General features: G+C 40.8%; 2 protein-coding genes across 5 annotated transcripts in view; one reads left to right on the forward strand and one right to left on the reverse strand.

The window, feature by feature from the left end:
• SH3D19 (SH3 domain containing 19) overlaps positions 1-16,116 on the forward strand; it is a 196,786-nt gene that overhangs the window by 33,305 nt on the left and 147,365 nt on the right. The window lies entirely within an intron of this gene.
• Positions 434-8,148, reverse strand: LOC122451776 (serine protease 48-like). The gene is given in 7 exon segments (XM_043484679.1): positions 434-683; positions 685-842; positions 3,664-3,833; positions 4,505-4,770; positions 6,654-6,816; positions 6,995-7,036; positions 7,966-8,148. Coding segments are annotated over 7 exon segments (972 nt in total). The 5' UTR covers positions 8,009-8,148; the 3' UTR covers positions 434-553.

Here is a 16,116-nt window from a genome sequence, read left to right on the forward strand (position 1 = left end):
AACCTCAGATCTTGAGCTGATTGCATTAATCTATTTTTAGTAGTAGTCATGTAAGTATTTCAAAAACTAAAAATTTCAGAAATATTCAGAACTGAAACACCTATGTGGATTTCTTACTTGATACCTTGCTACAAAGGGGAAGTATAAGATAGTAGAAGAAGAAGAGAAATATAGACCAGGTAAGAAACTCAAATTTGACCCATGGGTACCAAGTAAACCCTTAATGTACTTTCTTGAGGACCTTACTATTTGCCTTTTTTTTTCTTGCTGGCTTCTGTGGACATACTTCTTCATAGAAGGCATCCTTCCTGCCTTGTAAGTTGCATTGTCAAGGACAAAGAATGCCATACACAAAATGGCATTCTTATTTATCAGCTGTAGGCATTCCAGCCAGTAAAACCTACTTCTAGAATCAAGGACCTCAAAACCAGGATCATTTCTAATTATTTTAATAAAGTCATCCAGAGTTCCCAGTGACAGTATGTGTGACTTCCCTGCCCAGAGTGCTTATTCTTCACACCTTCCTTCCTAGCCACGTCCTTGGTCAGCAGTGTCAGCTACACTTCCTACTGTCCTGGTAAAATGTTAGACCCAAAGGCACAGGAGGGTCCCAGTAGAGCCAGAGAAAGCAGTACAATAGAGAATAAGAAGTCAGATAAGTCCAGGTTGTTCGCACCCAAGACCTCAGCTCTTGAGATAACGGACATAATCCATTTTTGGTAGTAGGTCACATTGGTGTAGACTCCAGGAAAAGAAGTACCACATCCTATTCCCCAGCTTGACAATCCTATCAGGATCCATATACCATCAATTTGACATGCCAGAGGCCCTCCAGAATCACCCTGTGGAAGAGATAAAGGTCATGAGCACAGTGAAGAAGGGCCATGAAGCGGAGAGTGGTCATCAGGGGTGGAGGTTCCTAACCATGGAGCAGTGAAGCCCGTGGAGATATAAAACTTAGAAGGGAGCCAGACCTCCTACCACCTGGGGGAGACACCAGAAACTTAGAATCATGGAATCTGAAATTGGCAGAAATCTTAGCAAAATATATGAGTGGTTTCAAAATACTTACCTGTGATTAAAAAGAAATAAAGATTTTGAGTTTTTCACTAAAGTTAAATTCATCGAGGGAACTCTCCTTATTTTTCTATTTTTAGGTCCTTTTTGCCATTTTTAGTGTTAAAGTAATTTTTCCCTATATAAAATGGTGGTGATAGTAGTTGATAGTCTCTCAGTCTTCCTGTTTTCTTGGTAACAGCTTTATTAAGCTGTAAATTGCATACTATATAGTTCACTCATTTAAAGTGTACAGTTCAATCTGTATATTCACAGTGTTGTTCGACCATCACCACAACCCTTTTGTGTCACCCCCGAAAGAAACCTTATACACTTTAGCAGTCACCCTTCTCCTCCCATTCCTTCCAGCCCTAGGCCAACCAATTATCTACTTTCTTTCTCCATGGATTTGCATATTATGAACATTTTGCATAAAAGAAACCATATAAAATATGACTTTTTATGTCTCTCTTTGGGTTTCTCTGGTAGCTCAGACAGTAAAGCGTCTGTCTGCAATGCGGGAGACCTGGGTTTGATCCCTGGGTCGGGAAGATTCCCCTGGAGAAGGAAATGGCAACCCACTCCAGTACTCTTGCCTGGAAAATTCCATGGATGGAGGAGCCTGGTAGGCTACAGTCCATGGGGTCGCAAAGAATCAGATATGACTGAGCAATTTCAACTTCACTGGTTCATTCACTTAGCATACTCTTTTCAAGGTTCATCCATGTTATAGTATGTGTATGTACTCCATTCCTTTTTTATGACTGAATAATATTCCATTATATTGATATACCTTGTTTTTGTTTATCTAGTCATCAGTTGATGGACATTTTAGTTTTCACTTTTTGGCTACTATAAATACTGGTGCAGTGAATATCATGTACAAATTTTTATATGGATGTATGTTTTCATTTTTCTTGGGTGTTTACTTTGTAGTGGAATTTCTAAATTATATGGTAAGTCTATACTTGTGTGTGTGTGTGTAAGTCTATACTTAACCTTTTGAGGTTTTCCAGAATGACTGTACCATTTACATTTTAACTAGGTATATGAAGATTCCAATTCTTTGCCAACCCTTATTATTATCTATCTTGATTATAGTCATCCTAGTGAGTGTGAAGTTGTGTCACTGTACACTGATTGATTTTTTTAATAATGAATATACAGATAGGAAATTTTGGCAGAGATGTAGAAGAATGTGTGCATGTGTATAAAAGAGAGAGGCAGGGAGGAAGTAAAACCCAAGTGGTGGTTTTAGAACTGAAAAATAAAATATCCGAAATAAAAATCTCACTAGATGAACCTAGCAGAAAAATGTAGATGGCAGGAGAAAGAAGCAATGATTTGGAATATAGGTTAATTTAAAGTATCAAATTTGACAAAACAGAAAAGGGTAAAAATTAGACAAAGAGTATTAGGGACTTGTGTGAAAATATCAAAAGGTATAATTTACAAACTTCCAGTTTTAACTAGAAGAAGAAAAGAAAGATATGAGGCAGAAAAATAGTTGAAGAAATCATGAATGAAAATTTCCCAAATTTTGATGAAAGGTAAAAGAATAGATTAGACAGCATATTAAAAAGCAGAGACATTACTTTGTCAACAAAGGTCCATCTAGTCAAGGCTATGGTTTTTCCAGTAGTCATGTATGGATGTGAGAGTTGTGGGCTATAAAGAAAGCTGAGCGCTCAAGAATTGATGCTTTTGAACTGTGGTGTTGGAGAAGACTCTTGAGAGTCCCTTGGACTGCAAGGAGATTCAACCAGTTCATCCTAAAGAAAATCAGTCCTGGGTGTTCATTGGAAGGACTGATGCTGAAGCTGAAACTCCAATACTCTGGCCACCTGATGTGAAGAGCTGACTCATTTGAAAAGACCCGGGTGCTGGGAAAGATTGAGGGCAGGAGGAGAAGGGGACGACAGAGGATGAGATGGTTAGATGGTATCACTGACTCAATGGACATGAGTTTGTATAAACTCCGGGAGTTGGTGATGGACAGGGAGGCTTGGCGTGCTGCAGTCCATGAGGTCGCAAAGAGTCAGACACAACTGATCAACTGAACTGAACTGAAAAGAATAGATTAAAACAACAACTCAGTGAATCCCAAATAGGATAAAGACAAAGAAAACCACACCTAGCATAGGACATTCAAATTTCTAACAATCCAATATGAATGAAAATATATTGGATGAAGCCAGAGAACAGTACATCACACCCAATGGAGGAAGACACAAATGATTGTTGATTTTTCATCAGACAGTTATGATCAGGAGACAATGGAATGACACCTTTTAAGTGTGCAATGAAATGTTTTTGCCTTGAAAAAATTAAAAAGTTGGTATTTCTATGTTAACCTCTTAATATACTTATGAAAACATATGAGACTATGAAAACCCAAACACCAGTGGTTAGCATTACTCTAGATCAATAGTTGAAGAGATTAAATTAATAGATAAAGTTTAAGTGATTTATCCAGATGAAAACAAAGAATTTTTGTAAGAATGCTTGTCTCCTGATTCCCAATTCACTGTTGTTTACAGATGGGCAAACCTGGATCCAAATTAAGATGTCATGTTAAAATTAAAATTTTCAAGAGCAAACCCTAACCTGGCAGGTATCCTTCCCTTTGTTAAGATCACCGGCACACACCATGGATTCCTCGATGACTGGCTGTGCTTGCGGCAAGGAGGAGGCCAGTGGGTTGTAGATGTTTTCACATATCTGGTGTTCAATGATGGGTACTTCTGCTTCCTGGAGCATGGTAGGGTTATCGGCATCTGTAGAGATAAATAGGAATGAAAGGAAAAGCAACCTGGAACAGTAGGGACAACATTCAGTCATGATATGCAGACATCTTGGAGTGGTAATCCAAAAGCAGAATACAGTCACTTTCTTATCATGTTGGCTAATGGAACAGTTTTGTGGCATAGTTAATCTAAAACAATAGATAATTCAAAATTCTGTGTGCAATTTTTTGATGTGCCACCTGGGGCATTCTTAAGGTTCTAGATAAAGAGAAATTCTGATATATTTTGATTAAGTAAAAATGTGACTATTCCAAAGTATTCAAAGAGTTGACAGAACACTTTGAAAACAGATTAAATAAGCACTAGACTCTTTTCAAACTTTAAATCAGACTTGTTAACCTCTGTTTCAGAGAGGTAATTATGTATTTAAATTGTTAGTATTAAAAAATAGTTAAATAAATATATATATAAATTGTTAGTATTTGTTCTTACCAGTATAGCTGGATTCTAGCCAAAATATGAGTTAATAATCATGTAAATAGGCAGACATTTTATTTGAAAACTTCTGGAGAGTGTCAGTTGGTTGCTCTGGTTTTGTAGACAGTCTTTGCTACAGCACTGAAGTGCCCAGAATATGAATGCCCTGAAGTGGGTACCAGAAGGTGACGTATAAAACACCCCCTTGTTGTGTGCACTCTCACCTCCTTCTCGCAGTTTTCCCCATCCAGTCACCCAGCAAGAGCCTGGAACTATCAACTGCTTTTTTTTGACATTGGACAAGCAAATGGGCAGGATGGAAGAACTGTAGGTGACTCTAGTGAACAACCGCAACAGGGCAATGTCTCCAGTGGCATTATTGTATGTGGGATGGATGACCATTCGGCTCACATGATGTATCACGCCTTCACCTAGATTGTTGATGTCAATTGACCCCAGCCACACGGTGTATAAGAAAGGAATCCATGTCCTGAGGGGAAGAGAAAGAGAACAAAAGTGGACTGCACTTCTCTGCTTACAGCTGAGTCACAGCAAGCTGCCTTTGTGTGGCTGAGTCTTTGGGGAAGAAAGGAGGGTAATAGACTTGGAGTTAACCAGGCTGCTTCCAGCTTGGCATAGGTTTTGTATGTATCCTCTTCTCCTACCCCACCTCCCTGACCACTCTTTCTTTTGTTGTCTACTGTTTCTGTGGTATCCTTTTTTATTCTAATGGCCAGAGTTTTGTTTTACAGTTTTTCTCTCGTTCTTTTAGTCACCTCTGCTGTTCTCCATTGTTTCAGCCATCACAAATATGCTTAGTAGTTATTGTTTTATTTTCAGTTTTGATTTCTGAGCACTAGACCTTTATTTCTGCATAAAAAATTAAAGCAAAATATAACCACCAAGTTTATATATGTGTGTGTGTGTGTCTGTGTGTTCATGTAATTTAAAATGTCAAGTAGTTTGATAAGATTTACAAAATAAATGAATGACAGACATTCTCTGCCCTACTGCCCTCAATTCTTGTTATCCAAAGGCAATCATTTTCAACTGTTATCTCTTTCTTCTAGCATTTTCCCTATATTTTTAAGAAACCCTATATATTGCCATTAATTTTTTTTCAATTTTAGAACATTGTATTCCTATGTACATGGTGAGGATTGAACCAACAATTACAGCCACTTCACCCACTTCCTTTCACCATCTTCCTAATCTATGATAACTTTTTGTCAGATTACTAATTAATATGTATGTTTTGTGACTATGAAAACATTCACCTCCTGGCCATATTTGGTACTGAAATTATATTTCTTATAAAACTTTTTGCTTCTTCTCGAGCTAATAATATGGTCTCACTTGTTTGCATTTTTAGTTTTCTATGTACCTGTCACTAACTCATCAGTTTTCCCCAACTGTCTGCCAGAAGTGTAAATCTCTCAAAATGTTGATAGTGTTAGGCATTCTGTCGATACTATACTTTTTTTTTTAAGGCCTCTGCCCTATAACTCCAGCCTTGGTACTTTTCTTTATGATTTTCTTGAGGACTCTCTCTTGTGCTGTATTCTGTTTTTTCGTTTTTTATTCTGTGTTTTCCTGTTTTCCCTCCTCCATTTTGGTGAAGCACATTCCACTATGGCTTCCTGAGAGATCACGCTTGAGAGCTGCTGCACAGAACTTTGCTGCTTTGTGTATCTGAGAATGTCTTATTTCTACCCCACACTTGTTGGATGGTTTGTAGGTATGGGCAGACTTCTAAGTTGGAATTCCCTCAGCATTTTGAAGTTATTACTTTATTTGAACTTTTTGTTATTGAAAGGTTTGGTTGTTTCATTCTTTATATATGTCATCTATTGTGGCACAACAAATTACCATAAAGCTTAGAGGCTGAAAACAGCAAACCTTTCACAGTTTCTGTTCGTCAGGAATCTGGTTCCTTCTGAGCAGGCTCTGCTGAAGGTGGTGTGCAGTGTCATCTCTAGACTCAACTCAGAGAGGGTCTGTCATGTCTTCATTAGCCGTTGGCCGGAGACATCAGTTTTATATGGGCCTCTTTCTTCACGGCTGCTCACCACATGGTACCTTGCTTCTCTCACAGATTGTGTTTGTGACCCAAAACAGCTTGAGACAAAACCCCTGACTGGTGTTTAGGAGGTGATTTGGTGATAAGTAAGAAAAATTTCTAATATAGTGACCACTTTCATCATTCTTTTTTTTTTTTTACCTCTGTGCCTTGTCCTGAGTCTAAGATGACCTAGGTTTCCTTCCACCTGCTTGTCTTGGAACTTGCCTTTGTCTGTTGGTTCATTCATGAATTCATTCAGTTATTTATTGAAAACCTACCTCTGTGTGTCCTAATCACCAGCTGGAACTTACATTTGTAAGCAGTGTGCTGCTGTGACTATCCACCTGTCATTGATGAGGGAGCCCCCACAGACGTGGAAGTTGGAGAACTTCAGGCTGACCTGCCAAGGCCAGCGCATGGCAGCAGCATCCTTGCCACCCACAACACGGCCTGAGTGTACAGGTCGTCCACACACTACAGAAAGAGGAGAGAGAAATGTGAAAGTCTGGTTGTCCTGTTCTTCTGATCCCCATCTTCTCATCATCTCCAAACTCCCATCCATTCCCAGGACCTGAGTCCTCCCTAGCCTCCATTCTCTGTCCTATTCCAGTTCTAAACCCAGCAGTCTTGGACCCAAGTGGAAACCACTCACCTGACTGGAGGGTTTTCTTTTGGAAAGAGGATAGGAAAGACCCTAAAACAAATACACTGTATCATTAATATATAACAACACACATATATAATATATAACAACACCTGTTATATATCCAGGTTTTCTGAATAGAAAGGCTTTCTGTGACTTCAATTTCTCAGATTGGTGTTAAAGGCCAAATTTTTATATCTACCTGCTAGTAAAATCTTGCTAATTACATACTTACGTGACTTTTTAGCAGCATGTATGGAACATAATTTAACTTTTACTTAACGATTCATCGTCTCCTTCAGGAATATCAAGTATGTGAGGTTGTAAATACATTCATGCCTTCAGATGTTTTTAAGGTGTATAAGCTGTTTACTTTTGTCCTGTTTTCTTCAACTGAACTAGCATTTTGCAGTATTTGTGTCTCTTTCTTTTTTGCTACCTATTATATTTTTGCTACCCTCAGCCAATCCTGCTTTTAAATCACCATGGGCTGGAAAAATAAATGAACAGTATAATTCCTGAAAGCAAGGATGGGCGCTTGTACTTTCAGTTCCATTTGCTTGAATTACTATTTTCCTTGATTTTTTTAGCCAAATCACTCATCTCGTCCAAGTCTTGGATCCAATAGCTTCTTCTTACAGAAACTTTCCTGATCCACCCTGTTTAAAATATAATGCCTCTCGGTACTCTAGAGGCCCCTTTCAGGTCACAGTATTTATTGCTTTCTAACCTGCCTTATAATTTACATATTTGCTACAGGCATTGACTGTAACCCCACCCCCCTCCCCGAGGGCAGGGGTCTTTGTGTTTACCAAGAGCCCTGATTTGTTTGGAGCCTGGCACAGAGGGTCCCCTCAGACTTTCTCAGGGCACACCCTTCAGAAGTCACGTCCCATGTGTGCAGTGTCCTAGTAGTCTATCTGGTAACTTCTTGAGCCAAAAAACCTCTGCCTCCCCCCACCTCCACCTCAGGGGCTCACCCAGCAGAAGGGACAGCAGGAAGGCAGAGCCCACAGGACCCATATTTCTCTCGTCAGCGTCAGCACTTCCTGCTCTCTGGACTCAGGCTCCCAGGGTGAGGCCAGCTGGGGAGAAGCCTCAGAAGAGGGCCAGGACCAGCCTCTCCTCCTGGTTGGATCCTCAGCTGCACCCGCCTCCTCCTCCTGGGTCCTCGCCCTGGCCAGGAGCTGAAGAGACCAGACGTGAGAAGTGCAGCTGTGGGACCCAGCAGAGGCGCTGGGCTCGAGGTGCCCCCTGCTGTCCAGGAGGACAAAGTGTCTGGGGCTTTTGCCTCTGCGGGTGGGGAAGGGTGAGCGGTGGGCACAGTTGCTGCTGCCCAGGGCAGGTTGGAGGGCTCGGAACCCTGTCTCTAGTAAGGAAATGGAAGAGCAGCGGGATTCTTCACAAGGAAGAATGAAAAAGAGGAAATTAACCCAACACCTGGCTAATTTTTTCTAATATTTTTGTGGGTTTTTTTTTTTTCCCCATCTTCCTTTACAGTGTTAGCCATAGAATGTATTGCAAGTTAGATTTTCTGGGAAATATACTGTAAGTCAGAGATTTGTGTGCAGGAAGTTTATTGGGAAGGAGTCTTAGGATCAACACCTTGTTGGGGGTGGGGAGGAATGGAAACAGGATTGGGCACAGGGAAGGTTGATGTGATGCATTGGCAACAGAGGCCTCAGCCAATCCCACAGGTTACTCTGGAGCTCAGATGGCCCTTCAAATACACCCTGAAATGAGACAGGAAGGCTGGATCCTTGAACTTCCAAAGGACTGAGTGCAGGTTGCCTCCTGGAGGGGGCGTTACCTTGGGAGAAAGATGCCTCTGGAAGCAGCCTTGGAATGGACTTGCCTTTGAGCTGTCAGCAGCCAGCACTCCTGGTTGATAGGAAACTGAAAGCTTCAGTCCTACCTCTGCCACAGAATTTTTCTCTGTGCCTCTCATGTTTCCTGTCCCCATCATTTATAGGTGCTAAGTGTGCGAAGGCAGAATTTAGTAGTGTTAAAGCATGTTGTTGCTCTCTTATATCTTTATAACTTTTATGAATTTTGCAAAAAAAAACCATAATAATTTTTAAAAATACCAGAAAGTGTAGCTGTTTTGGTAATTGTTATTCAGTTATAAACAACAGAGACTCACTTAAACTAGCTTAAACAGTGAGAGATTGTTTTAAAGATATTGTGTGGGCCAAAATGTATCTCCCCCCATCTATAGTTGTATAGTTGCAGTCCAAACCCCAAGTGCCTTCGAATGTGATAGTATTCTTAGATGGTGTCTCTACAAGAGGTAACTGAGGTTACAATGAGGTCACGTGTATGTGTGCTCAGCCACTCAGTCATGTCTGACTCTTCGCCAGCACATGGACTGTAGCCCGCCAGGCTCCTCTCTTCATGGGATTCACCAGGCAAGAATACTGGAGTGAGTTGCCATTTCCTTCTCCAAGGGATCCTCTTGACCCAGAGATCGAACACTCATTTCCTGCATTGGCAGTTGTATTCTTTACCACCAAGCACCTGGGAAGCCCAAAATGAGATCGTTGCGATAGGCCTTAACCCAGTGTGATGGTGTCCTTATAGGGAGAGGACGTTTGAATGCAGACACACACAGAGAGGGGAGAAGGCCCAGGAAACCTAGATCAGATTGTCCCTCTCGTCGCTCTGAAGGAACCCACCCTCTGACCTCTTAATCTCAGGCTTCTTACGTCTAAAACTGAGAAAACACTTTTCTGGTCTTGAAGGCCCCCTCTGTGGTACTTTGTGATGACAGCCTCAGCAGACCACTGCAGGTATCTGAGAACAGTGAGGAGAACAGAGTGAGAGGACCTCTGGGGCTGTGCTTGGACAGACGAACCCAGAGCTGGAGACCAGGACTGGCCGGGGGCTTTGAACCCATGGCGTCAGAGCTCAGGGCAGCTGTTCCAAATCCTCACCCTGGTCCTCTGCCGGCAGGATGGCCCAGCCACCTTGCATGTCTTTTCATTCTGTCCCACTGTAAACTACTCAAGTTTTTTCTTATTTTCAGTTCAAGTTCCAAAGAATTTGAACAGATGATCTTTTCTTACCAGACCATAGGTTCATGGCTCTGGACTCTACATGTCTTTGTAGTACAGTGCCCTTGCGTCTGTGCCCTCGTGCGTGATGAGCATGCAGGGATATGGCCAGCTCAGCCACAGGGACTGTTGTGGTGGGAAAGTGCCACACGTGCTGTGTCTCAGGACAGTAAGGTGTTTACCTCTTGCAACACGTTTTTCAGATTTTAAAAGTGGACACTTCAAAAAAAATTAATCCTTTCTCTGTTTGTTTACCTACTGCCATGACTGTAAATTGTAACCTAATTGATGTTTTGCAAATCTAGCTGTCTTCGTGATTGCTTGAGGGGTTGGGATCCTGATTTAACACATCAGCTCTAAGAAAACATTCTGAAACTATCAAGGAAATTTGATCATTAACTGGGTATTAGATGGTATGACAGCATACTAAAAAGCAGAGGCATTACTTTGCCAACAAAGGTCCATCTAGTCAAGGTTATGGTTTTTCCAGTGGTCATATATGGATGTGAGAGTTGGACTGTAAAGAAAGCTGAGCGCCGAAGAATTGATGCTTTTGAACTAGTTTTGGAGAAGACTCTTGAGAGTCCCTTGGACTGCAAGGAGAGCCAACCACTCCATCCTAAAGGAGATCAGTCCTGGGTGTTCATTGGAAGGACTGACGTTGAAGCTGAAACTCCAATATTTTGGCCACCTGATGCGAAGAGCGGACTCATTTGAAAAGCCTGTGATGCTGGGAAAGATTGAGGGCAGGAGGAGAAGGGGACGACAGAGGATGAGATGGTTGAATGGCATCACCGACTTGATGGACATGGGTTTGGGTAGACTCTGGGAGTTGGTGATGGACAGGGAGGCCTGGTGTCCTGTGATTCATGGTGTCGCAAAGAGTCAGACATGACTGAGTGACTGAACTGAACTGAATTGAGATGGTATGAAAGAATTATTGTTAATTTTAATAGGTGTAACAATAATAGTGAGTTATGTAAGCACATGTCCATTCTTACAAGAACGAGAACCCATGAATCCTTTCTAAATCTAAGCTAAACTCTTGGGAATTCCCTGGCGGTCCACTGGTTAGGACTTGGCACTTTCACTGCCATGGTTCTAGGTTCAATCCCTGGTGTGGGAGCTGAGATCCCACAAGCATCATGGGGTGACCAAAAAGCTAAACTCTTGTACCATACTGGAGAAATCTCCTCTGGTCTTCAGCTCACAGTGCTGTTATTTTCATGGTGATGACTGCATGACCTTAAAAAAGTCACCTTTCCCCTAAGGCCTGTGTTTTCCTGTTGTACCATGAAGGCACTAGAATCAGCTGATGCTCTCAAAGTTTCTTTGTAGATGTAACATTGATTTATGAATTGCTTATCTATTTGTATTTGTTTGTCTTTGTCTATTGCCTCTGTTATCCCTCTACAAACACTTTCTTAGTTTTGATTTAGCCATCAAGAAACATTTTGGGTGGGTCTCCCATTTTACTGCTCCTTTGCTTCTTCTAAGAAAGAAAGTACGAGTGGAAGCAAAAGAGTAAGTGTTGAATGTCCATTCTGGAGATTTTCCTGGAGATAACTCTTCCAACTCTGTCTGTCTCATCATGCCCTGTCTTTGGGTCCTAGATTCTGTGTTCCCAGACTGCTACCCTGTTATCATTAACATTATCTTCAAATACCTCTGTTGGTTTGGGAAGTGGCAACATGGTGGTGTTGGTGAAAGCTTTATTAGTTGCCACGTGGCTTGTTGCCTAGTTGCCTTTTCATCTCTGCAAAATGGGAATTACTAATACCCCACAAGATCTGGGTAGGAATTAAATGAGATACAGGGCAAGTACTTAGACTATTTAAGCACAAAACAGTAAGTAGTAGCCACTGTCTTTATTAGTGTTTTTGTTGAACTAATATCCCAGTTTTAAGGCCTGTCTTAATTCTATCAAACAGGTCCTCTTGATGATGGCTTAGATTGATGTTAATGGTGCCTATAGACCAGGATTTCTCAGCCTTGGCACCATGGATGTTTGAGGCCAGGTGATTCTTTCTTGTGGGGGGCTGTCCTGTGAATTGGGGGATGTTAAGCAGCATCTCTGGCTTTAACCTGCTGGATGTCAGAAGTACCACCCACCCCTAGTTGTGACAACCAAAAATGTCACCAGGTGGGGAGGAGTGGAGTGCAGAGCTAGCCCCCTTGGTTGGGAACCGCTGCTGTAGAGTAAGGATGCCACTTCAGGTTGCAGTCATCTCTTGGGCACCCTGGGAACAAAACAGGGACAGCAGTACATTTGCAGGGGGTTTAGCTTTGTATCTGTAGTACCAGGAAAGGTAGATGGATTCCATTGTCTCTTTTCTATCAGAGCAGTCCTTTACACTGGAAAACGGATAGTTCCCTTTATGAAAATCTTGTAAAGAATTATTGATTTCTCTAGCCAGTGTGTCACAGGCCCTGGCCTGGCAGCAACAGACAGCTATGCCCTCTATTGAGAGATCCAGTTTGGTCTTAGTTCTTGAACTTGAACAAGAAATAGTTCCACTAACCAGCATGTCTTGGAACGAGCCCATATCTTGGCATTTATGTCAGGGCCAAGGCCTGCACAGCCTTCTAGAGACAGCCCCGTTCCTCTTCCTGCTCTTTGCCTCATTGGCCTGCACTCACTTTCTCCATAGGGCCCAGTTCTGCTCTGAGCTCCCTCCTATGTGCCCTGGGTCCTGCTGCCTTTTAATCAGTCTCCCTTTGCAGGAGTTGCTTCTGTTCTTTTGATCACTAAAGTACAATATTTTTTGTTTATTCATTTGAATTTATACTAAATGAATTTTTCCTTTCCCTTTTGACAGCTAGCTTTCTTAGTCTATGGCTTTCATTTTGTTATTTAGAAAATAAGATTTGATACTTTCTCTTTGCAAGACAGTATGATAGATACTGTTAGAAGATCAGGAAGATGACAACGGCAGTTCTTCTCTTCTCAAGGTTGTTCTTACCTATTCGGAAGAAGTAAAGCTGTGTGCCATCAATTTCTGATGGAATATAGCAAGAGGTACAAATAACTAGAATCAAAGGGCAGGTGTGATTTTGGAGTTGTACAGAGATCTTTAATAGAGCTTACTAATAGTGAATGGAGGTAATTGGTATAGTGGAAGGAGCTGAATCTTTTGAGTCAGACAGTCCTGAATAAATCTGTTAAATATTTGGTGTATTTGGCAAGTTACTTAACCTCTTTGATCCTCAGTTTTTGTTGTTGAGTGTGTCTTTTCATTTGTAAAAGTGGAATAAATAATACCTTCCTGAGTTGTTAGGGCGAGATAAGATAATTTTTAAAGTGGCCAGTATAGTAATTGATATATATATATAGTAATTGATACAAAGAAGATATAAAGTGAATACAAGTTCCTGCCATAGTTGGAGGTGAGATAAAGATGTCATGACACCCAGAGAAACCACTTTGGTAGGCAGCATGATTTGGCTCTGGACTCAGCTTTTTAGCTTCTGAAATTCTTGTCAGAGCACCTAGAATAGATCAAATTCGAGAGACTGACTCACTAAAATTTAAGAGACTTGTGCATGAACCAGGATGTTGATTTGCAATAAGGACTATTCGTGTTTATCATTTGGCATTTTCATTTTTCCTTATCTGGGCACACCTTCTTGATGTTGAGTAGGGAAACCAAATTAGTAAAAGAGTGATGGTTTGAAGAGGCTTCAAAGATCAGAACAAGTGGAACTGGCAAATCTCTACAAGCATTTCACTCAAGAGGATGAAATATCCCTTCTTCTAAAAAGAACTGGGTGAAAGAGTGCTTCTCCATAACAGAACATGTTTTTCTAAATATTTACAAAGCTTATGTTCATCAGACTCAGAGTGTCTCTCCTTTCACAGCCCAGGGTCTGATGAACACAAAGGCATCTGGCTTTTGTTTTCTTCGATTCCATGTGGAGACCCTTCCTCCTCCTAATGATGTTTTTCTTCGGTTAGTACCAAATACTGTTGGTAACACTTAAGCTTTGTCTGGTATGGTCTCATTCCTGATATGCTGCCTTGAGATTATACCCAAATCTCCATGTTTAACTTATTCCTAAAACACAGAATCATGTAGTTACTGATATTTTCTACAGAAAACTCTCTCTTTTCATCTTCATTATGTGCATGTTTTACTTGTTAAGTTTCAGTTTTTGAAGATCTTGGTGAGCAGTTGGTAGCATGGTGCTGTGTAGTTCCATTCCCCCGTTACCCAAGGTTAGTGAGTAGTTAGTTCGTTTCCCAGTGCTACAGTATTAAAAAGTATCACGCCAGACATCGGGTGTGTGAAACAAGCAAACTGAACGCCTTGAGCTCAGAGTTGTATCAAACACCTTCTAAAGTACCTTCCAACTATTGTATGATTTTAAAACCTGTTTTTATCTCTTTACTTGATTTCTTGGCTTTAATAGAACATGTTTTTCTAGATAAATACAAAATTTATCTTCATCAGACAAAGAGTCTCTCTCCTTTTGCAGCCTAGGGTGGATCTTTAGATCCATCCTTTTCACTCATATTCTTTTGTCATTTCTTACTTATTTAGTATCTCATATATTTAATAAGTTTATCTTTTGCTGAAGCATTTTTCCAGTGTCAGTTATTCCTTGCTTGCAATTCTGTAGTGCTATCATCTAAAAAATAAATCCTGAGATCTTATAAACATGCACAGTGTTCTTTTGAGTATAGATTGTAATTAGTCTTTGAATCCTGCTTATATTTTACATAATTTTTACATTTGGGAAATTAATTTTTTTCAGTGTTCTTAATTATTTTCTTCATATATGGAAGGATTTTTGATGGCCCAGATTTAACTTCCTTATTTTTATGTAACTGTCTTATCTTTGCAGTTATTAATGAAAATTTTCATTTTCAGTGATTTTATTGGTGTTGAATGAAATTTGAGCAAGAAATGTTCACTTTGCTGCTGTTCATTTTACCATCTTCCTGAAACTCCTAATTGTTTTTCACTATTATTTGTCTAGTAATATGGAATATCCTGAATCATTTTAATCAGTATCTTATGAAATTAATAAATTAACTCACTGCTGGCCAGCATAAAATCTCATGTTCTTAATGACTCTTCATATATCAAGAAAAGGATGGGATTCAAGCAGCCATACAGTTCTTAGTGAGACATGTTCTTAGACCCTTCTTTGAACAGAACCATGCAGTGCTCTCAGTGGGATGAACAGGAGACTCAGAAATACTCTCTCCCCAAACTTCAATTTAACCCCACCCCATGCCTCTGCTTAATGTCTGACTGCTAAACAGAGTCAGTTTTCACCTCCAGACCCTTCCCTATTGCATTTGTAGAAGGTGGCTGTTGTGTCTGCAGTGATTCTTGCCTCCTGATATTTACACCTTGTTGAGTCACCTCTAAAGAATAGAATACAACAGAAGTAACGAGATGTCTTTCTGGTTATAGAAAGACTGCAGCTTCCCTTTGGGGTGTTTTCTGTCACTTTATCTTGGATCACTCACTGTGTATGAAGCCAACTGCCCTCTCTCCCCACAGAGAGGCCTCTGAGAGTGACCTTGAGGCAGGTTCTTTCTGTCAATAGTTGAACTTGAAGATGACTGCAGTTTGCAGCAGCAGCCTCTTGAAACACCGTTAGTAGGAACTACCTAGTTAAGTCTCCCTGATTCACAGACACTCTAAGAGACAGTAAATGTTGTCTCCAGTTTTGGGGTAATTTGTTATACAGCAGTAGATAGCTAACATGCTGCGCTAGGCTCCTCTTGCCTAACGTGCTTCCACTGAAACCTGCTAGTCCTCCAAGTCCCTGATTTTTCTTTAGAACTCAGTCTAGTCCCAGACTGGATGGTTTTAATTTAATTCAGCCAAGGGCAAGCTAGTTCACCTCTCTGGACCCTAGCTGCTGCTTCTGTAGAATGTGGGGGATTGATTGGGTCAGGGATTTCCAGATCCCTTTCAGCCCTAAAGTTCTCTGCTTCTGTATTTCCCCAGGCCCCGACTCCAGTTTCATCCAAAAAATGAATATGAGAAATAACAGAATCAACCAAATTTTATTCACACGGGGCACCTTGCTTTCTATGTTGACCTGTAGGAGACAAGGCAG

This window comes from Cervus canadensis, chromosome 1 (assembly GCF_019320065.1).
Source record: "Cervus canadensis isolate Bull #8, Minnesota chromosome 1, ASM1932006v1, whole genome shotgun sequence".
Taxonomy (NCBI): Eukaryota; Metazoa; Chordata; class Mammalia; order Artiodactyla; family Cervidae; genus Cervus; species Cervus canadensis.